The 25,055-nt window shown below is 36.7% G+C and overlaps 1 protein-coding gene across 1 annotated transcript in view; it reads left to right on the top strand.

Annotated features, from left to right (window-relative positions):
* The window catches only part of LOC138710607 (retinol dehydrogenase 11-like), a 127,514-nt gene that overhangs the window by 77,826 nt on the left and 24,633 nt on the right, over positions 1-25,055 (top strand). The window contains exons 3-5 of the mRNA XM_069841612.1: positions 16,786-16,905; positions 21,068-21,271; positions 22,959-23,120. Of these exons, the coding sequence (XP_069697713.1) occupies positions 16,788-16,905; positions 21,068-21,271; positions 22,959-23,120 (484 nt within the window). The 5' untranslated portion in view covers positions 16,786-16,787. The remainder of the gene's footprint in view (positions 1-16,785; positions 16,906-21,067; positions 21,272-22,958; positions 23,121-25,055) is intronic.

Genomic DNA, 25,055 nt, shown 5'->3' with positions numbered 1-25,055 from the left:
ATGGATGGAGCCAGAAGAAGAGAGATTAATAGAGAACATTGGAAGTGAGGTCATTAACCATACGAGAAATGTCTGACACAGCAGGATCGGAAACAGCGAAAGCAGACACGAATGATGTCTACTTGGACGCGAATAATGCAGACGTCACCTTATAAGCAACAAGGATACAGGACTGCTGACAATAGCGGAAGCGATAGGATGATGCGACAGTTGATCAACACAAGGGAGACGACAACAGGAAGGAGAGGTCAAGAACTGGAGGACAGGAATGAAGGAGAACTCTTGAGTCAACAAGGAGGAGAAGTAAAGAAGAACTGGATACGTTAACTACAGTACTTGTGAGGGGAGGAAAGGCGGAAATAAGGGACCGCAGAACTACAGTCCACGAAATTGGTGCTTAAGGGGGAAAGTGATAAAAGAGTGGCAAAAGATATGGAAACATTAAGTTTACAATCCATAACAGTGACTAACAAAAAGTAATCCAAGGATAAAGAAGAAAATGAATAAGCTAATTAGTGACTAGAGAATTAATAGATAAGGGAGGTGACAAGGGGAAATTGGAAGTGTTTGTAAATAGGAGATGGAAGTGAAGGGTTACTAATATAAGAAATGCTCGCAAAGGATAGTGTACAATCAGGGAAATTTTAAATGATAGGAGGGGAGTAAGTAGACAAAAGCGCGTCCGGACTTTTCGTCACAGTGTATTAAAATGTCACGCGGGCATTATGTCACAATATTAATATTGTTACAGGTACAGTACACCACACTAAAAATTGCCACGTGGACATTATGTCACGATATTTAGATTGCCAGTATACAGGGTGATTCACTAGAATTTATCGTCCTTTACGGAGCTTATTTCTGAAGACATTTTGAGCAAAAAATGTCATATAAACATAGTTTCTATTCTAAATATTTTCAGAGTTACACTAATTTAAAGTTGTTTGTAAAATATGTTTTTCTTTAGTTTTAAGGTAAAAGAATAATACAAATATAGAATGAACCATTCAGAAGTATCATTTCTTTACTTGACAAGTATTATGAAGCTAAAATGTGCTGTGAACTCCTTAGTTTCTTCGTACAGACATCTTTTTCTAATTTTAGTTAGAAAATGACATTATTCTTACGCACTTATCACAACAATTATTACAGATCGCACCACTATCACCGACTTAATTATTTGCAGTTCAATTTTGTATCCTAATTTACAGTCTCGGAGAGTTTATAACACGTTTTAAAAAAATGTAATGTCTCCGTCCGCTTGAGTACACTTGGCCGCACACTTGTGAACGGCACTCATCGCGTTACGTAACTGCATACGGCTGTCTTTGATTTCTGTAGCGCTCGGGCTGGCTGCTGCCGCACGCTGTCCAAGATCACGCGTTCACAGCAATGCGTTCCAATAACGAAACGTAACTCTGTAAATACTGAGAATAAGACTCTTGTTTATATAACATTTTTTGTTTAGAATGTCTTCGGAAATAAGCTCCGTAAAGGACGGTAAATCCTCGTGAATCACCCTGTATACAGTATTGTAGCCTATATTGTCAATACAGTGTGCAACAAAGTAAATGGTAACAACAAACGAAATGGCTTTTATGGTAACATAAGCAAAATTCAAGTTAACAAAATTAAAAATTCGTGCAGTTTAATTTCTAAATGACAGATAAAACAAAATTCATACCTATAGCGAAAGGGAGTAAAGGCCCATTCACAATGAAAATTAAACATAACCGTAACATAAATACAGAAGTTTGCGGCCAGGCTATCAAATGGGATCATTCACAATGATTCACATAAAACTGACATTAGCATTACCGTAAGACGTTAACATGGAAGTTTGCAAACTACAAACTTTCGTGCTTATGTATACGTGATTTGCAAACAGAACACAATCGTGAAGCACTAAAGTATACGGCAGAATATGAGGAAGTGGCGTCGTTGTTATGTTTCCATGGTTACCAAGTATGTATGCTGTTGTGTTTATGTTCCCATCGTGAATGATGGTGTGACTAATACCGTAACGTTTACATTTTTAAGTTAATTCTTACGTTATGTTTAATTTTCATTGTGAATGAACCTTGAGAAATTAATTTGTAAGGGGTACATGTACCTCAAACATATGCCTGTGAAAAATGGTGTGCGATATTGCAAGACTGGAAAGCGGACACTCACAAAAGAAAAAGAAAAAGTACTCGCGTCTTGACAAGCGGGTCGAAAGGGTTGTTGCAAGGTATCAGGAATATCTCGATGAAAACAGGACCTTACAATACCTGCGAACACTTGGGTACAATTTTGCAGATGTATTTTGAACTGCGTCAAAAATATTTTATAAAATATCTAATACATTATATTTACCTGTTTCTTTACAAATGTCAATAAAGTGAAATATTTTATAATATTTAGTAAAATACCTAATACTCGCAATAGATTTACCTGTTTCGTTACAAATTTCAATAAAGCAACACATTTTGTAATATTTAGTAAAATACCTAATACTCGCAATAGATTTACCTGTTTCTTTACAAATTTCAATAAAGCAAAATATTTTGTAATATTTAGTAAAATACCAAATACTCGCAATAGATTTACCTGTTTCTTTACAAATTTCAATAAAGCAAAATATTTTGTAATATTTAGTAAAATACCTAATACTCGCAATAGATTTACCTGTTTCTTTACAAATTTCAATAAAGCAAAATATTTTGTAATATTTAGTAAAATACTTAATACTCGCAATAGATTTACCTGTTTCTTTACAAATTTCAATAAAGCAAAATATTTTGTAATATTTAGTAAAATACCTAATACTCGCAATAGATTTACCTGTTTCTTTACAAATTTCAATAAAGCAAAATATTTTGTAATATTTAGTAAAATACTTAATACTCGCAATAGATTTACCTGTTTCTTTACAAATTTCAATAAAATCATATATTTATATATTTTGCAATATTTAGTGAAATACCTAATACTCGCAATAGATTTACCTGTTTCTTTGCAAATTTCAATAAACTCATATATTTATATATTTTTGTAATATTTAGTAAAATACCTAATACTCGCAATAATTTACCTGTTTCTTTACAAATTTCAATAAATTCATATATTTATATATTTTGTAATATTTAGTGAAATACCTAATACTCGCAATAGATTTACCTGTTTCTTTACAAATTTCAATAAAATCATATATTTATATATTTTGTAATATTTAGTAAAATACCTAATACTCGCAATAGATTTACCTGTTTCTTTACAAATTTCAATAAATTCATATATTTATATATTTTATAATATTTAGTAAAATACCTAATACAGCTACTGCCGTCTTCCTGTGCCAATCCTCCAAAGCCTTCTGTCTTGTGCGTCTTCAGTCCTCATCCCCTCTTGTGCATGACCTCCATCATTTCGTTGTCCCAAGTTCTTTTTGGTCTACCTCTTCCTCTTCTTCCTGGAGGTTTCCACTGGTAAAATTGTTTAGGCCATCTATCTTCACCCATTCTCATCAATGACCAAGCCACTTCAAACTCTTATTTTCTATTCTATTTAACACTGTCTCTTCAGCATCCATTCTATGCTTAATTTCTTCCTTTTTAATGTGGTCCAAGCGGGAGACTCTAGCACTTCGTCTCAAATAATCCATTTCTACGGCCAAAATTCTTTTTCTATAATATGCATTCGTTACCCATATTTCACTTCCGTAGTTTAATACAGATTCAACTAACATTTTGCCAATATATTTTTTGGTATCCTTCCAAAGATGTTTATCCCACCATATAGAATTTAAAAAAGTTGTATCATCAAGGTGTATATTATTTTAACTATCTTACCTATATAACCTACCTTATCTTGTTTGTCTTACCTATCTATCATTATCATTCATTATTAAACAGCCAGGAAGTTATAAAGGAAAATAGTTCTGTTGGTTCATACTATTTTAAGAATTTGCGTCATTTATCTGTGGAATAGATGGAACTTAGATTGCAATTTTGAGGATTTTATCTCTGTATTAAAATACAGCATCTATCCCTTTGCTGAATTGTTGCTTCTCCACAGAAACGTCGGCTTATTTTCTCGACACCCTATCGCTGTGTCCGCGCCGCCTTGAGCGCGTGTGTACTGGGCGACCCACTTTCACTCTCACTAGCGCGCATCTTTCCAATATTCCGGTTCAAGAGCGGTCGACCTTGGCACTGGCAGTGTACACACGCTACGATGAAGTAATATCTTTTTTATGAATGGATTATTGTCACCTTAACGGTACTTGGCGTAGTAAAAGCTTTTCCACTCCCAGAGAGTTTACCTCTCGCATCGATTGACTATCAGTACAAACAGTCCCTCTCCTTCGCCTTGCTTTCAGCTGCAGCCAATGAATTTCTCGTAAGAAATGTTTTTACGTGTTACTACTATGCCAGTCCTAGCGATGGCTGTGTGGTATAGACCATTAGCTCACAACGCAGGCAGTCCGGGTTAGTTTCAGTTAGGGCTGGGATTTTCAGTGACACTTTCGCGGACAAGGTCGCAGTAGAGTTTTGGCTTAGAACTACGTCTTTTTCCTCGATATATATGGGGAGGAAATTCACCGACACATAAAAATACAATTCTTTTCTTTGTACACCTTGTCTTTTCCTTGTTCTTCCATCCTTCTTATTCCATGCTTGTTCTCATTGCATTCCACATGTTTTTATTCCCTTCCCATTCTTTTCATTCCCTTCCCATTGCTCTCATTCCATTCCCATTGTTCTCATTCCATTCCCATTGTTCTCATTTCATTCCCATTGTTCTCATTCCATTCCCCTTGTTCTCATTCTATTCCCATTGTTCTCATTTCATTCCCATTGTTCTCATTCCATTCCCATTGTTCTCATTTCATTCCCATTGTTCTCATTCCATTCCCCTTGTTCTCATTCTATTCCCATTGTTCTCATTTCGTTCCTATTGTTCTCATTCCATTCCCATTGTTCTCATTTCATTCCCATTGTTCTCATTCCATTCCCATTGTTCTCATTCCATTCCCCTTGTTCTCATTTCATTCCCATTGTTCTCATTCCATTCCCCTTGTTCTCATTCTATTCCCATTGTTCTCATTTCATTCCCATTGTTCTCATTCCATATCCATTGTTCTCATTTCATTCCCATTGTTTTCATTCAATTCCCATCGTTCTCATTGTCTTCCCCTTTTTTTCTGATTCTATTCCCATGATTCACATATTATTTCCCTTATTCTCATTTTATTACCTTGTTCTCATTGTATTACCTTGTTCTCATTCTATTCCCATTGTTCTCATTTCATTCCCATTGTTCTCATTCCATATCCATTGTTCTCACTTCATTCCCATTGTTCTCATTCCTTTCCCATTGTTCTCATTCCATTCCCATTGTTCTCATTTCATTCCCATTGTTCTCATTCCATTCCCCTTGTTCTCATTCTATTCCCATTGTTCTCATTTCATTCCCATTGTTCTCATTCCATCCCCATTGTTCTCATTTCATTCCCATTGTTCTCATTCCATTCCCCTTGTTCTCATTTCATACCCATTGTTCTCATTTCATTCCCATTGTTCTCATTCCATTCCCATTGTTCTCACTTTAATTACCATTGTTCTCATTCCATTCCCATTGTTCTCATTCCATTCCCATTGTTCTCATTTCATTCCCATTGTTCTCATTTCATTCCCATTGTTCTCATTCCATTCCCATTGTTCTCATTTCATTCCCATTGTTCTCATTCCATTCCCCTTGTTCTCATTCTATTCCCATTGTTCTCATTTCATTCCCATTGTTCTCATTCCATATCCATTGTTCTCATTTCATTCCCATTGTTTTCATTCAATTCCCATCGTTCTCATTGTCTTCCCCTTTTTTTCTGATTCTATTCCCATGATTCACATATTATTTCCCTTATTCTCATTTTATTACCTTGTTCTCATTGTATTACCTTGTTCTCATTGTATTCTCTTGTTCTCATTGTATTCCCATCGTTCTCATTCCATTCTCCTTGTTCTCATTCCATTCCCATTGTTCTCGTTGTGTTCCCTTTTCTCATTGTATTCCCCTTATTCGCATTGTATTCCCCTTGTTCGCATTGTATTCCCCTTGTTCTCATTGTATTGCACTTGTTCTCATTGTATTCCCCTTGTTCTCATTGTATTCCCCCTGTTCTCATCAATTTTGTTGTGAACCTAAATTTTACCTCTTTCGCAACTTCATGATAGAAAACAATACTAACTGACAGAAGATGTAATATTCTGCAAGAAAATATATTTATTTATTTATTTATTATTTTGCTAATAATTGTAACATAAACTGTAATATATACAGAAACACTTCAGCTCGCCACTGAAAGAGTAGAACTCGTGCTCAGGGGCGGATTCCTGAATTGAAAAATTATACAATACAATTTGTCTTATGTCTACTATACAATTATAGTATATAAATTTAAATTTACAATTTTTCAATTTTTATAAAATCCATACATAACTTTTTACAGTAAATTTAATGCTAGAACTATTAGAATTGACAAGATTAGGATATTTAAATATAAATTTGTTATATATTCTTGGGCCTAAATTACTACTATGATTAAATACTGTAACAGCGTTGCATTTTGGTTCAAACAATCTTAAAAAATTCATACCTTTTGTTTTATAACTAAGAGAAGACAATTCAAAATTATTTAGATTTTTAGGTATGAATTTTATTAATACAATATAATAAATTTGTCTTACGTTAAGTACATTAAAGTCTAAAAACAAATTTTGAGATGGAAAATCAATAAAAATCACTTGTATTTTTTTTGTAACCAGTTTGAGTCCAGTCAATGTAGGGGAGAGTCGGGTAGTATGGACATCGGGTAATATCGGACAGTGAGTTTCTTTCATCTACCACACGATGATAGTACCTGATTCATATGGTTACGTTTCTGTGATGTCGCATAGAGAAACGTAACCATGTCATTCAGGTACTACCATATGGTGGTAGATGAAAGAAACGCACTGTCCGATACTATCCGATGTCCGATACTACCCGACTCTCCCCTAAGCACTTTTTATTTCTCTTCTGTCTAAAAAATTAAGTTATATAGTTGTTGCATTCAGGTACGGATTTGATGATGCTGGCAAATTGTTTAATTATACAGATTTATTACATTTTATTTGGCAGCATATTAAACGGTAAAACAAAACTATTAATCTTTAAAGACTTTCTTTTAAATAGTAATGGAAACTTACTTCAATTGGTATAGGAACGGAGATATTTTAGGATCTAAATATTTATTTCATATTTGTCAAAATAAAGTTAATATTTTGGCAAAATTGTCTTCATATTATGCGGGTCTCTACTGATAGGTAAGGTTCTTTGATTCATTGGAGTGAAGCAAAATATGACGGACTGCACAAGGTTCAACGGTGAAATCAGACAGACGTGTAATATACATCCAATAAACGAGTGGACTACAGACAGGTTATGGTGGGATGAGCATGTAAGACGAATGAGACGAGATCGTTTCTGGAAAATTGCGTGATATGAAATTCCAACCGGACAGAGAAGCGTGGGTCGTTAGGATGAAAGATGGAATGTTTGTGATGGGACGAGGATGACACTTCGACCAGTGGCGGCCGCTCTTCATATGTCAATGAGAAATGGCGCACTGTTTATTTTGTTGAATAAAATATTTACTTTTATCATTAAACCTGCACGGATTTACGAGATGGTAATGATTTGCGGTATAGAGAAAAGCCTACTATGTTTTCCACTATATACTGGGATTTAATATCGAGTGTTTACACAAAAGTATGACATATTTTCATATCAGGTAATATTGGCCAAAGCAAGACAATGTTTCTATGAACATATATCCGAAAACAACTATCTGTTTAGATATGAATGATTATATTTATTGTGGCATGTTATTGTTAATCTCTTCAAAACATGAAACAAAGGTTCGTATGTTTCGAAAATGGGAGTTATCCTCAGCATAAATAAACCGTCTAGCAAACATCTGCCCTAAATTTAATACATTATTTTCCAACATATTTTCATACTTGTGCAGAATATTCACTGCTGTAGGCTATCTTTCTGTCTGAGCTCTTTGACCTATCTTATTTGTTGTATTCACCTTTCAGTGCACTAACGGATGTAGTTCATGCCCATATTCTACACGCCGTGCGACAATACCTAACCCAGACATTTAATGACCGATTGATTGGTCGAGGAGGTCCAATAGAGTGTCCTTCCCGATCACCTGACTTAACCTTTTGAATTTTTTGTTATGGGTACACTTAAAATTCTTGGTATGTGCCACATCCATCAATAACATACAAACATTAGAAGAGCGTATGTGCAATGCTCTTAGCAAATCCGAGAACAGCCAGGTGTGTTCGGAAGTGTACTTTTTTTTTTTTTTCAGAGACATGGGTCTGAAGGATGTGTGACAGTGCGTGGTAACCACATAAAGGACTTCCTGTAGTAACTATTCAACAAATACAACTCGGTCCATATGTCAACATATTTTTTTTTCGGACATATGTTCATGGGACTGACTGATTGGTTGTTTGATTTCAAGAGAGAAAGATCCGGATTGTTCGTTTAGGACCATTGTACGCCCAATATGCGATTATTGTCTAAATCCGACGGATGACCCGTCTGGCATTCGTGAATCCGACGCTGACAGGCGGGCATCCTTCCTGGGCCCTGTAGGTAAGGTCCCATCATCTACTGAAGAGCCGGAACCCATAGGCCGGAGCCATAAACTCTTGGGGCCGTATTCATAGACATTATTAGCGCGGGCTTTCGGTGGATTATCAGCGTTTTTCGTATTCATAAACCAGTGTTAGCGATAGGATATGATTTGAATTCTGTACTAGTAACCAGTGGATAGCCGGGGCTAGCTTAGTACGCTCGTAGCGCGTGCTGCGAAATGTCTATGAATCTAGAATCTTAGAATCTAGACCACACCAATCTGTTATAACTATTATAGATCTTAGATGAAATAAGGGGGAAGTGAAGGGTATTGGTGGAATTAAAAGGGGAAACGCGAGTACCCCGAGAAAAACCCTTCGTTAGGCGGATCGTACCCTGACGATGTAGGAGCTTGCATACATCCTTCCATATCATTCCTTGAGCAACGCGAGATGGACGAACAGGGTTGTTTGCTTCGAAACCTGGATACTCAGCGAACCTTATGGCAGTCAGTTGGTGTGGATTGGTAATGCGCATAGCTGAGGACCGCACCCGCATGGGGGTTTGCGGCAGTGTCCCATCTCCGTAAACTCCAAGTTATCCAAAACCAGGTGATTCGACTCATTACCCATCTCCCCCGAGTCGCCTCGAGAAGAAAGTTCCATGATGAACTAGAGTTGCCAACCATAGACGAGTTCATTGCTCGACTGGCTAGGAACCTGTATGCGGAATCTCGTGCTAATCCCAACCCGCTCATATCTGGCCTCGGCCAGTATGATCCTAGGTTACGGCGTAGACACCAGACAGGTCCATTAGCTATACTATTGAGACAGGAGGACAGGGAGGCTGGCGTTACTCCCAGGTTTTGGTAATCACGACTCAACTCCATGCGACTCCTCGGATAGTGCAACCGCTTTAAAATGACCTTGTCTTAACTGGGCTAAACAAAATCCCTCCCTAACAATATCTACTTTTGTTGATCAATGGAACTATCATAGAGCCAATTGGCTAGTATATATCCATCGATTCATAGAGTCATTCAACCTAAGAGCCAACTGGCTAGTCTCTGATATTGAGACAACTCATCCTGCATAAGGTTTTCCGTGGTTTTCCTGAGGCGCTAAGACAAATGTCGGGATGAGCCCTAAAAGAAATGGGCCACGGACCTGCACTCATATTCCCGTGAATCTCCGTAATTACTCTAAATTAATTAACAATTACATCTCTCCCCCCTCTTCGTAATTGAGCCATCATATAGCCAAATGGCTGGTCTCAAAATTGAGACGATTCAACAAGGCTCATGACAACAATCACCTGCTACATAATAGCCAAATTGGCTAGTCTCTTATATATGAGACAACTCATCCTGCCTAAGGTATTCCGTGGTTTTCCTAAGGCGTAAGACAAATGTCGGGATGAGCCCTATAAGAAATGGGCCACGGACCTATATGCCCTTCCCCATATATATTCCCCTTTAATATAAACGACGTATGCCCTAGTTCAGAACCTATAAATTGTCTTTTAAATATACGCGGTCACTCAATTAGTCGCAATTTGAAAGGACAGGGACCTCTCAAATTGCAGATTTAGATTTCACGGCGCTTCTTCCGACGGCCTTCACATGCTTTGTTCATCGAACAACAGATGACAGCATCTCGCCATCCTAACGGCAAACACCAGCCATCTCCTCCTCGCCCCGTTGCGTGATCACTTGATCAAATCTCAGTCCCCCTCGCGTATGTGGTACCTAAGAGGTTACGTCCAATTTCGGCTTCCCCTTCAAAATTTTCTAGAGCTCCTTCAGAGGAGCAGCGTAACCCGGAGTGAGACTAGTGGCCAACAGGCTTGGAGCTCACATACTTAGTTTTGTACAGCCCCCAACCCCTTGCAAGGACGCGTTTTGCGTACCTTTTAAATTTGTCCTCCCAATTCTCTTTCGATTTTTCGATTTTTTCGAATACAGATTTTCTCAGATATTATTATTATTATTATTATTATTATTATTATTATTATTATTATTATTATTATTATTATTTAGATCAGGCCTGCACAAGGTTTCCGCTCTCCGACCCAGCTCACAGCTCATGAGCGGAATGCAGATATTAGCTGCGCTCAGTATAGGGTGGACTGGAAGAAGGGGTGATCTCGTACAAAATATACACAAAAGGGAAGTACTAGTACGAGTGTTTATGAAATGAATTCCCGTTCAGTGTTTGCAAAACTATCTTGGACTTATTAATTAATACAGAAATAATAGAAATGTTATACCTACGTAAATGTACAATATCATTTTGTTATATTTTTATTTATCAGTAAATGAAAACGAGGTTTTATGCTGTTGGTAGCTGAAAGGAACAGTAGCCTACTGATCGTAATGATTGTTACAGATGTTCGATGCCTGCGTTTATTAAAGTTGATTATAGAGATCAGTTGCTCACAAATATAAATGTTGAGCCAAACATAGCAATCATTTTCACAGCCAGCCTGTGTAGTCGTGGGTATTATTGCTAATGTTTAGTCTTGTAAAACTCAACCAGGCTAGTAGTATTATTCAAACGATCTTTAGCCCTTAGGCCACATTGAAGATCAATAAATCCGAGCTGTAAATCGTTAAATGTTATGTTTTATTTAACGACGCTCGCAGCTGCCGAGGTTATATGAGCACACTTAAATGCAATCGACCTGGCTCGGAATCGAACCCGCAACCTCGGGTATAGAAGGCCAGCGCTTTACCAACTGCGCCAACCAGGCCCACCTGTAACTTATATGGCATTGTTTCAACTGGTGTTGAAGAATTTATTACGATAACTTTACACTTCTTTCCAATTAAGACAAGATTTTTAGTAGGTTATTTTACGACGCTTTATCAACAGCTTATGTTATTTAGTGTCTGAATGAGAAGAAGATGATAATGCCGGTGAAATGAGTCCGGGGTCCAACACCGAAAGTTACTCAGCGTTTGCTCATACTGAGTTGAGGGAAAACCCAGGAAAAACCTCAACCAGGTAACTTGACCCGGGAATCAAACCCGGGCCACCTGGTTTCGCGGCTAGACGCGCTAACCGTTACTCCACAGGTGTGGACCTTAAGACAAGATCTTAGAACCTAGAATTAAATTCATTTTGAATTTCACTTAATATTTGCACATAATCGTTTAACATGGCTTCATCACGAGCAGTTTCTATCGTTCGAAAGTAAGCCATATTACCTTACCGAAACTGACTTACGAAAAGTGTAAGTTTACGACTGAAATCCCGTAATTTATTCAACATATCAACACTGAGTTGGCCTTTTCCCTGAAGAGAGATATTAAAATTGTTGAAGATTAATATCTTTAGTAGCTGTATGTCTGGACTCGTAATGACGCATTATGTTATGTTTCCTTCTATCTTTCAAAATGTTGTGGCAGATAAGGCACTGAGTATTTACTCCAGCAGCTATGAAAAAATTAGCATTTTCCCATGCAACACTGAAAGAATTTGCCTGATCACTACTTTTCCGTCTTTTAGATTCCTCCATACCGTACTGTAGCAGTAGGTAAGCAACTGAAACAGTTACTGAGAATACGCACTGCACTCCACTAGATAGCTGAGTGGTCGTTTCCCTTTCCTCTATCTATAGCAGGTCTATGTCATTCTGACGTATCTTCCTCTCCGATTCGGCGAGCGGTAAACACAGCTCTCCCGCTCGGAAAGAGCGCGCGTGCTCGTTGAGCACTGATTGTGCAGGTATGATTTAGATGATGATGATGATGATGATGATAGTAATATAATGATACACTAGACTCTTACTAATCCGTGTCAATTCAATCTCTCAATTATCTCCTATCACTTCTAATGTAATATTGTTTTCAGAGAATTTTCATCGGTGCCATGTGTTACACCGTATTACTTATACACTATACTTCTTCAAATAACTTAAGGGATAAGGTGGGAAGCCTTTAACTTCTAAGTAAATAAAATTATCTATAATAATCTCAGACCTCGGGTGACATTTATTAGGACTCTTTCGTGAATAAAATAAAAATGTAAATAATATATCCCTAAAATTCGCTCACAAAATGTTAATAATTGTATATTTATGAATACTTAATCTATTCAGACATTGTGAAGTCGAAATAGATGAATAACGATTACTGTAATAAAGAAATTGAATGTTACTCAGTAATGCCAATTGAGAAAAGCGAAATACAGGTTTTAAAATGTTAATTACATGTACTGCGCTTTTCTTTTGTTATTATGACAAAAATATGTTTTCATTATCTGCTGAAATCATAATTTAATTTCAACATTTTATAGTATAGTTACAAAATATGACCTGATTAATACATTAATTAAATGAACAATTGTTATGAAAGAGTGTCATTTTTTCCTTAGATACAATGGACATGGAATTATAAGATGGAGATGATGTGGAAGTAGGATTTCGCATTTTATTTAGTACAATGGATTCATGCTCATCGATTTACTTCGATACAGTTGGCGACACTGACTAAACAAAAGAACGACCATGCGATAAATTGATAGTGATAAATCGAGCTGCAGATATTATCGAGAGGTATGACTGTGATTGGATGGAATTCAAAATTGTATTACACTTCATTGGCCGAAAATGGAATGACGTCATATAAACGAAATAGTCAAGGTATATTATTATTAGGCAGAAGTATTTTCCCCCTCGCTGTTATTTATACTCGCTTTAACATCTTTGGTCATATCGCGAGATTAGTCAGAACTCGTATTAATTGTTACTGTAATTGACATTAATAATTAGTAACTATAGTGACATAGAAGAGGCTGGATTACTCGTTCTTGAGGCGTCCCGACTTCAAGCACTCCGCGCCGATCGTTCCTATTTATTACAAGCTCAACTACACGGGAATTAGTGTCAATGTAAGTAACCATTTATTGCAGAAAGATCGTAAGGTAATCCATGGCAAATCTTCGATCTCATTCCGCTAAATACCATCTCGTTATCACAAATCATCGACGCTAAATAACTTAGTAATTCATTCAATCTTGTTAAATAACCAACTTAAAGCTATTTCTTTAGATGTCAACTACTGCATGCGCCGAGTGCTTTCGTAGAACAATTATGAGAGATTCCCTGCTGTATCTGCGTATTGAGAACAAGGCTGAGGAGAATATACTGTGCACGCGTAGTTAATTATAATATTGAAGGGTCGCTTATAGCTGTGTCAGACACGTGTGTTCCAGGAACCTAAAAAAAAAAAAAAAAAAAGCTCAAACGCAGGTTTTAAGCTAATTTAGGAAATTGTTTTTTGTGCTCTACAGCTCGTACTGGCAGCTAATGCTTCGTAATTAACCTTTCCTGTATTGCATTTTAAGGGGTTTGAAACGGATGGTTTTTTAATATCCCTTTCTAAGTTAAATTAGTGTTGAAATGGGTTATTGATACAGTTCGATTATTTATACATGTAAATGCCACAAATAAAGACCCGGATAAATTGAGTAATAGATATTGTACAGCAGAGGTCTCCAAAAAGCGTATCGTCATTCGTGCTCTCGATGCTGCCCGCCGAACACAGTGTGCTGTAAGGCTAGAGAAGGGGAGAGACTCGTACCTCAACAGATGGAAGCGATCAGTGGGGGATCGCGGCAACGGTCTGCTTATGTTTACAAATAATAACATCAAAAGAATAAGAAATATCATACGTTTGTATATTATTTTGACATATATGAAGCTGGAGCACCGTCTGTTGCTATAGACACAAGCCATTTCAAATCCAACCTCTTCTGTTCTATGGTGCCTTTCAGTGCCTGGAAAAGATCTTCTCCAGTTGTATTTTGTAATTACATCTAGAAGACATTCAGACACAGTAAAATGTTCATTAACTCCTCGGATGAAAATGGCTAGGTGAGCTTTGTCATTTCTATCTGTGCTTTCGTCCAATGCAAGTGAGTAAGCTACAAACTGGTTAATTGTGGTTTCGACTTCAGATTCAATTACATTTACAATCTTGAAATTCCTTCTCTGAACTGTAATTGGAAACAATTTAATTTTCTTAAACTTTGACTTTGTTCTGGACACAGTATTTTAGTAGCGTTTTGTATGCACGATTTTATAAATGATGCTTCTGTAAAGGGCTTCATTCATTTTCCAATATTTCAAGCTAGAACATAGCTAGCAAGAAGCTTTTTTGTTTAAGACTGAGAACACGTGTGTGATTTGTGTTTGTATTTTCTTGTTTTATATTTATCAAAATATTTGTAGGCCTACGCATTTCACCTAAAATTAAACGAAAATCTATATGTTTGTCATGCGGAACTGAGTGTGAACGTATTGTAATATACGGATTATTATGTATAACCAACAGTTATACAGATAGCCTCAAAATAAATTCTTTTCACATGTCCAGCATGCCTGTAATTGTATGATAGGCTATTCTTTGTGAAGAGTCGAGTAGTGTCGTCGCATGTTGAATTTTAACACACGCTTAAGAATTTTGGAACAAATTAAGCATTTCACATTATCCCCACTAACACAAAAAACATGTCTCTTCCTATTCATCCTTGAATGTACTAAGTCCACGATTAGAAGACATTTTGAAACGGTCGAACACTCCGACCAACACAATGATAATGACTGACTGTTCTCTTGTTCTTCCTGTTCTTGTTCTTCTTGTTCCTGTTCTTCTTCCTGTTCTTGTTTTCTTGTTCCTGTTCTTCTCCCTGTTCTTGTTCTATTATTCTTCTTCCTGTTCTTGTTCTCTTGTTCTTCTTCCCGTTCTTGTTCCTGTTCCTGTTCTCTTGTTCTTGTTCCTGTTCCTGTTCTTGTTCTCTTGTTCTTCTTCCCGCTCTTTTTCCTGTTCCTGTTCTTGTTCTTCTTCCTGTTCCTGTTGCTTCTTGTTCTTGGTTTTCTTGTTCTTGTTGTTCCTGTTTTTCTTGCTCTTCTTCTTCTTGTTCTTGTAGTTGTTCTTGCTGTTCTAGTTCTTCTTGTTCTTGTAGTTGTAGCTGTTGTTGTGACATAGTGATCATCGCTTCCACCTTAGATTCTGGAGGTACGTGGTTGGATCGCAGGAGCTAACTATGCTACTAACTTGTACAGTACTATTATTCGTGGTTTCCTAAGTCCCCTAGGCGAATGCTTAGTATCGCTTACAGAGAGTAACTACCTCCTTCCTTTTCAGTCATTAATAACTTTGTGTAGGTCATTACTTCTTTTGTATTACCAGACCATTTTCTGCGATAGGGCTACCACCTATCCCTGAAGTATCGGCCTCTGCATACGCGAGCATGACGGAAAACCACGCTATTCTCGATAACTTAATATAGAAAGGATGAGTTTTTAATATTGTTATTATTCCTGTGGATCCGGGTTCGATCTCTGACGTACCTGATTTATAACTTGTGTTGGACAAGCCCGTGAGCCAGGTAACACGGGTTTTTTTCCGGGAGCTCCGCTTCCCCTGTCGCATCCCAACATATCTCCATCTCGTCTCTTCGCGGGTGTAGCTTAGTCCAGCCTTCTATGGCGTACACTGGGCAACGACTCTGTCGGTAAATTGGTCTACAGAACTGATTTCATAAGGGTGAATGACGAACAGTCAAGTACCAGCCATTAGTAAAACTATTATTATTATTATTATTATTATTATTATTATTATTATTATTATTAATACTCGATCGAGGCGAGTGGAGCCGCATCTATCGCGATGACGCTATACGAACGCAGGAGCAGTACAAGTGGCGCTCCGGGCTGCAGGACTCCAATGGCCTCCGTCGAGTAATATTATTATTATTATTATTATTATTATTATTATTATTATTTGCAATTTTTTTTGTGTTCAAGTTTTAGTGCATTTTATTTTAATTAATCACACTTTCATTCTTCATTTAATCGATTTGTTATTTAAGGTTATTATATATTAGGCTACATAATAATAATAATTATTATATATTAGATCCTATGTATTCCTTAGTTTTTTTTTTTTTTTTTTTTTTCAAATAATTTGTTAACCTATACATTCGTTTATGATTAAAGTACATATATTTTTGTTCACTTCTAGTTCACATGAAAAGCAAGTCAGGTGCATGCAGAAAATATATCCTAACAAATCAACATGCTTCCTAATTGTTACAGCCATGTGGCGGAAATGTCGACAATGTGAGAGCGCGGCTCGCCTCGACGGGAAAACGGCGGTCATCACTGGGGCCAACTGCGGCATCGGCAAGTATACTGCTCTAGATTTCGTGCGAAGAGGTGAGTGCTCGCATAAGGATGTATGTAAGGAACGCGACCGGATTTTGAATTTATAAATACAGACTCAACATGAGTTAACGGAATGAAGATTTAAATGCATCCTCGTCTTCATTTCTCGGTCTGGTTGTGATGGAATTTGCGATGAATAAAACGAACAACATCCTCCACCTCCCCTAATTTTATCTATCTGCAATATTTAAAAATAATCTGGAGTAGAAGTGTGATGTGACAGCATTTTGCCGTTACAGCTCCGAATTTTGAGAGCTCCGGAAAAATCACTGTGGTACATAATAGTGATTTTGTCAGAATGTGATTTTTGTCTCTGATGATTCTTGGCGATTGTGAGGCTTCGTTTCCTGTCTGTAGATTTCCAAGTCGTCTAGAGCTCAATTTAACTGCCATCTACTTCGCTCTGAACAAACCACGAGTAATACAGAGTAATACCAATGTTTCTTAAAGAGTAGACAGATGTTTACGTATATCGCTGTTCTGCGAATTGAGCTGATAATATACCGGCTCCATGTCTTATATCAGCAAGAGTGATTAGCACGACGAGTATACTGAGTATTTGCGCTCTGACCTCTGACCTGTGTTATCACTATGCATGAGCGCGTATATTCGCCCAAGAATGTTAACGAATAATTAAATGAATCATTTATGAAATAACATAGAAAAGTTCACAGCTCCAGGATCAAAGAGTTGCCTTTTGAGTGGGATGAAAATTAATTAGATCCCAGTTATGTTGTCCTTCAAGTTAATCTTCTTACTTGCAGTTGTCTGGACTCTGAAGCTGTCACATATACGTACATCATTTGCCTTCGCTGTGAGTCGCATATTGAACAGGATGAAGATTTCTCGGAGCTGTGATTTTGAAAATATAGTTTCAACTAGTGACAAACCTTTCACAGCAGCAGTCACAGGTCTTCAAATAACCTAGCCTAGGGTGAAGTTTGAAACAAAGTAGGAGTTCTCGAGGCTGATGAGGGCATGAGCATTTTTTGCAGTTTAATTTTTATATTCCACTTTTGGAAAATTTATCAGAGTTATTAAGTGAGTTGGTAATCGTATTATTTAGCTTATTATTTATCTTTGTGGCTATTTTAATGTTCTGGCTTTTGAAAAGTTGTTAATTTTATTTAAAATTCTATGAAATATGTAGGACAAACTCGAAGAAATTTTCGCACCCGATATAATGAACATAAATCCGATTTTAAATATAACCGCAGTAAATCAAAATTTGTCCTCCATCTCACTGAAACAGGCTATGAACTCTCTAAAATAGAAACCACCGAAGAATACTTTATTGCAAAAGAATTTAATCTAGAATTCTACTTCTCAACGAACAAATCCCTAACGTACACAATCATTTGTTTAATTTATTTAAATTCATCAATATTTACAAGCCTTCGCAATCGGTTCCTTCCAAGCCTCACTCACCGACCATTTCACTGAACCCCTCCCACTTGACATAACATCTTCGTATGCACCTTGTAAGCCTGCTTTGTAGAGAAGAGATAACCTGCTCTTTTGTGATCACTGTTCGACCTGTGATTGCTCATTATGATCACAGTGATCTTAGACAGTGAAACAGTGATAAACAGTGCTCGAACTGCGAACTTGTTTGAGGTGAACACTGAACAGTCCATTTTTCCCCGCTCGTCAGAGCGTCTCACTGCGATGTTTCGATGCTTTTAATATTTCGCACATGATAAGAGAGGGCGAAAAAATGTTGAGGTTATGTATTTTTACTTCATAAAGTCAAATGTGAGCACAATACTGAGATGTAAATATAGGCGTTTCATCATTTTAAAGACTTGAAAGTCAGTATTTGTTTGTTTCTTTGTTTGTTCGTTCGTTCGTTCGTTCAAACGAAAAATTAGTAATTTTGACATAATTCACGCAAGACTCAGAAGATGAATGAAACATTGCTATTTTTTTAATCATTGTCATATTTGATAAAATTTTGTTATTATTGTAATTTTGCTAGTTGAATAGTGTAGCCAATTAATAACTTCACTGCTTAAAATAATGGAATCAATTAAGCAATGTAAAATCCTGTAAGATTTTTGGCTGTTGGCTGACAATAGTTTATTTTCCGGGTTTAAAAAATTGAAATCTTCCAGAATCAGCCTCAAATCTACTGAGTTGGCTACACTGAATGAATTGTTAAAATCGGGAGCTCACAGTTCGTGGGTGTAGTTGTTCCCAGTTTTGTCACTACTTGCCCTGAGGGCTACTGGGTGCATTAGCACAGCAGCGCAGCGCACGCACTGAGAAAAGAACCTGAACTGTCTCAGCTGGTGAGCAGTTTAGCTCTCGAAATGTGATCACTGTTTAAAGAGCTGTTTAATCACAGGTGTGATCGTGATTGTTCGATCACCGTGATAAGATCACAGGTCAGAGATGTTTTGCTCATCACTTGCTTGTGTCCATCAGACCGACCGCATCATTCAACGATATAACTACAGAGCTTCCAACATAATAAGTTTCGCACATTCTAAAATATTTTTGAAAAAGCGTTAATTACTGGTTATAGTTAAACATAATAAGTTAGTAATTCCTTTCTGTTTGATTCTTTTTGTTTAAATATTTGCAGTTACATATGGCCTGGTTGATTTACACAACTTGCAACGATCTTTCTTATGAAAGAATGTTAGGCCTACTAACTTTAGTTACAAAAATCAACAAATGTGCCACGAAAACAAACGGCTATAAACAATAACATTCGTGATACAACATATTAATGGAAGCTAATTTATTTTCTTCATTGTTTTATTGTTACATTTTAAATAACTTATCAATTATCAGAAATTATTTTAAATATTTTAACTTTTTATATGCTAACTGATTTTAACCTGGACATTGTTTGTACTCTAATCCTGTAAAGTGTTCGTATTGTATCATTCCTACCTAAATGATCTGAAGATGGCAAAACATTTGCCGAAAACGTTCATCTATGTAACATTGTCATACATTATCCTAACTTAGTGAATAAATTTCACTTAGCATTTGATAAGCTAATTTAGACGGCAAACACATAATAAATAAGTTTATATATCTCGGCTCATCGGAACCTATATAATATGGCTGTAAAAATGATTCAGAATGTTCAGTTTTATTAGAATTTTATTAATTTTTTTTCGAAATCCATACATGATTACTATTTTCTTAACTCCGAAATTTCTGTTTTCTATAATTCAAGATCTTTGTGGTCTATCAGTGTTACTGGTTTGATGTTTTTAATTTATATAGACCTATATAGTACATCGATGGTGTTTTGTAAAAAGGGCGCTATCAACGAAATCAGGAGATCTAAAAAATATATGCAAATCTGGCTTTCAGGTAGAAGCTCCCTGTGAAGCAGGCTTGAATAATTTAAAATTGCCTAAGATCCATCATTTCATAAAATGCGTTACTTATTTTATCTCAGTATTTTCACTATTTTTTTTATTTTTCATACATCAAGAAAATGAGTCGATGGAGGAATTTTTTTATAACCTTTTATTAACGTAAAGTCACAAAATTGTTGATAACTCCCTTCTTACAAAACAGCAGGGGGGAGTGTGCGTGCGTGTGTGTATGTGTGTGAAAACGTAAGTAATGTCATTAATTTCAAGGGCTCATTCTTTAAGATATTTCAAACGAAAGAGTTCAATACAATTTTGCTCGTGTTTACTTCCTTTCTGAAATAAGAATTATTTTATATGAAACATGCCATAGCGTATTTTGGGAAAGCAATTCATCTAATTCCCAAAATGCTCAGCCAGTTTAAGAGAGCACCGTATTATGATAATGCATTATTGAAATAATTTTAGTTTTGTCCTTTATACGTACAGAAATCACCTTCATCTCATTCAGACGCTAAATAACCGAAGATGTTGATAAAGCGTCGTAAAATAACCTATTAAAAATATATTCCTATGCGAATACAGAAATTAAATGTGAAGTGAATTTGTATTCAGTTATGTGTGTTGCAATACTTTATTCTGAAGTATTTTACTTTCCTTCTGAGATACCGAGAAGATGGCGTGAAAGAAATGTGGAATAAAAAATGGGTAGACGGAGAATAAGAAAAATAGAAGGAAAGAACATAAAGAATAAAGAAAATATTGGAGACAGTGGGGTGCTGTCTGCTTCAAGAGTTGTTTTCTTTCACCGACAGGTGCTCGCGTCATCCTGGCGTGTCGAGACGTGAAGAAAGCAGAGTATGCTGCGGACGACATCCGCCAACAAACGAAGGGCTCGGAGGGTGCAGGTGAGGTGGAGGTGGTGCAGCTGGACCTGGCGTCCCTCGCGTCGGTGCGACAGTGCGCCCAGCACCTGCTGGACACCCAGACACACATCCACATTCTCGTCAACAACGCAGGTAACTATAAGACTGCTGTGTAGGCAAATGATGACGGTGCATGCAGCTTCTCCTTGATAGAAGATGCGAAGACAAAAGAGGAGGGAATTGAAGTTGGAATTACGTTAGGAGTTGCAGTGTAGGAGATATAACATGTAAGCTCCAAGCCCCAAGGGCACTTCCTCACTTCCGTGTTCGCTGTTCCAATGAAGAAAGTTTGATTAATTTTACAGTACGTGTCGCAAGATTATCAACATTATGATTATACTCGAATTCACCCTCTTAATTTACTAAAAACTTTATATTACAAATCAGGTACTGGAGGACAGGCCAAAGGAATGCTTTGCGAGGGAGGCGGTTGGGGTGCCTGGGTAAACTTTATTAATACTTGGGTTTTACGACTATCATTGGTAGGTAATGACGCACAGAGTGTTAAAAAAAAGTATCCAATAGGTCAGTTTAAAAATCATGCGCTCTCCTCCATATGTTATTTCCTGTATGGAGGGATTAAAAGACCAAGAGATTAATAGTTATCTAATTTTGTAACTAGGATAGTATAAAAATGTGTTATAGTTTGTGCTTTGAGAGATAGCCAATAGAGATATGAGTACCCACGTGTGTGACCTTATGATATCTTATGACATCAACATTCATTCACAGAATCACCCCGCTTCGTTTCAATCCCTGGAGACTTTCTCGTGGTTGGAGTACAGTAATGTGCATCTGTGAGACAAGAAGGCGTCATCTACAGTATTCTGAATTGCTTATGAGAAATATAACAGTAACTGTTGGGGTTTGTTACCAACTCAGTCGTCAAGAAAAAAGGATCGGGAATTCTGGTCAAGTGATTTTACTGCATATTAGGGGATTTTACAGCTAACATTACAAAAACGATCACTGAAGAACTTGGGAGAATGTTCCATATGCACCCTATTCCTCTGATCTTGCTCCATTAGATTTTCATATTTCCCGCTCCCTACCAAACAATCTCTGAGGAAACTCATTTAATAACGAATATGTGCTATTCTAAATTGCCTTGCTGCATTCTTCAACTTCAAACCACCTACCAGATATCTTCAGCTTTGAAATCGAAAACTTGTAAGAACGTTGGCAGTCGGTCATAAACAACCCAGAAGAATATATTATTGATTTGGTATATGTATTTTGTTTATGTAAAATAAGTACTTTATTTAATGAAACCTAGCCACCGGCGTGGCTCAGTCGGTTAAGGCGCTTGCCTGTCGGTCTGAAGTTGCATTCGGGCACGAGGTCGATCCTCGCTTGGGCTGAATACCTGGTTAGGTTTTTTCCGAGGTTTTCCCCAACCGTAATGTGAATGTAAGGTATCTATGGCGAATCCTCGGCTTCATCTCGCCAAATATCATCTCGCTATCACCAATCTGATCAACGCTAAATAATCTAGTAGGCCTACTTGATGCAGCGTCATTAAATAACCAACTAAAAATATATTTAATGAAACCGCTACGAAATTATGCATAATCGAAGACTACTATTAATAAGTGAATCATGGTGCGCTATTTCGCCAACTCGCCGCAGTGTCAATGAATTCTTTCATTTGAATGAAACGTTAAATAAATAATTTATTATAATTCCGACAGTAGCAAGGAAAGTTACTTAATATGAACCTGCTTTAATATAGATCAGATCAATCTTTCCTCATTAACTATTATGTATTATCTAATTTCAGGCGTATGCTATTGTCCGAAGACCTATACCAAGAATGGTTTTGAGATGCACATAGGAGTGAATCATCTCGGACACTTCCTCTTCACTTGTCTTCTGCTTCCTCTTATAATTTGTTCGGCTCCCGCCAGGATCGTCACTGTATCATCTTACAAACATTGCATCGGTAAGCTCAAAACTACCACTTACAAACTCATAAAATTTACACATCTGGATTTGCACATACAATTTGCTCAAAGCAACTCCATTTTGAAGACACCTAGTGACATATACCTTGAAGGCACCTAGTGAGATATACCGGGACATAGTAGTATTCGCCAAAACAAGAAAAAGTCTTATAAACATGGGTCCGAAAAGCAGTATCTTCCTAGATATGAATAGGCCTTCTTCATCAACATCGTTACAGAAGGTCGGTGTGATTTCCATTTAAAAAAATAGCCTAATATTCTGAGATGTGGCAGTATTCATCAAAACAAGAAAAAGAGTCTAATAAACATGGATCCTAAACTTGGTATCTCCCGAAATATGAGCACTTGTTCATCAACATGAAAGGAGATGTCAATCTGATTTCCATTAAAGAAATAAAGCATTCAGTATTCTGAGACGCGGTAGTATTCATCAAAATAAGGAAAAAGTATTTCTAATGAACATAGGTCCTCAGATTACATTTTGTATGAAACAAGGGCTTTGAAAATTGGTACTGTATGAACAGCACAACTGCTAATGTGAGCTCTGTACTTACTTCTTATTATATATCGGAAGTGCAGTAAACAAAGGGTAACGAGATGTAATATCCTAAGACTTGAAGCAAAAAGATGCGTTACAATGAATAGAAATTACATTGAGCGCCTCCTATGATATTGATGAACAAGTACTCATATCTTGGAAGATATTAATTTTAGGACCCAAGACTTTTCTTCTTATTTTTCAAAATATTTGTTTTTTTTTTTAACCCTATATATTCCAGGAGTGTGAGTATTTATCTTCATATGGCTCTACCACCTATCTTCAGCCGCTTATTCTCAAGTCTATCTAGCAGACTCTGTTATCAATAATTAAATAGTATCATTTGAAGAGTTGTAATTAGTTTGTTATAGTGTGCATAAATATCGGCTCAGACTGTTGCAGCGAACAAATTTAATGTGGATTGTGCAAACAACTGAATCCAGAGCATGCGAGTTACAGCTTCTACAAAGACTATGTGAGACTTCTTAATCATTCAAACCAAATCCAACTATAGACAGATTGTCCGATAAGAGGTAAGAAATCGATTACAGAGCCATCTGAATATAAGCGCTTACACATATGGTATACAATTCTCATCAGATGACTCCACAATATAATCGCTTTATACAAATTTGCTTGTAGGAACCAGTTTGTTAAAATTTTATGAGGTTGTAAATGGTACTGGGAATTATAGTACTGCTTTTCAGTTTTCGAACCAACTAAATAGGAAATAGTTATAAGATTGAGAGGAATGAGGGCTAGATAGTACAACGTTGAAATTAAATTGGTAAAATTGGTGAAATATCGTCTCCTGACGGTAAATCAGAATAACGATCTATGAATCTAGTAAGGTATTTTTGTCTAGCCTGACAACATAAAGTTTTTAAATTTCTGTCTGTACCAGTAACGAGTTCGTTTATCGTTGAATTAATGCATTCCTATGTTCACTTGTTTTGTTTGAAGTAACGAAAAATCCAATTACCTCGATTTTGTACATGACTATATTAGAACAATCTGTCCTGCCTGAGCTTCAGAAGTTCTATAGGAGTATCGTGTTCCAGCAAGATGCGCGTTTTAATATGAACTCTTAATGTTAAGAGAGCTCCTTGATAATAATTATCCTGAACCATGGATTGGTCGAAATGGTCCAATCGCCTGACCATCAACATCAACAGACTTTCTAGGCATGTTCTACATTTTGTAACTATATGAAAAGCATTGTTCGAGCTATAAACGCTAACCATGTAGGGAGAAACTGTAAAAAGAACTCCCAGTTTCTGTGAATATTATGTATAAAATATAATAAATATACAAGTTCAGAAGTTTGACACCCTTTCGAAAGCGATGCACTACTGTTCTTATACTTATGTGAAAT

Source organism: Periplaneta americana, chromosome 12 (genome assembly GCF_040183065.1).
Source record: "Periplaneta americana isolate PAMFEO1 chromosome 12, P.americana_PAMFEO1_priV1, whole genome shotgun sequence".
NCBI classification, from domain to species: Eukaryota; Metazoa; Arthropoda; class Insecta; order Blattodea; family Blattidae; genus Periplaneta; species Periplaneta americana.
Note: the sequence above shows the minus strand (reverse complement) of the source record. Positions and strands in the feature narration are given on the sequence as shown.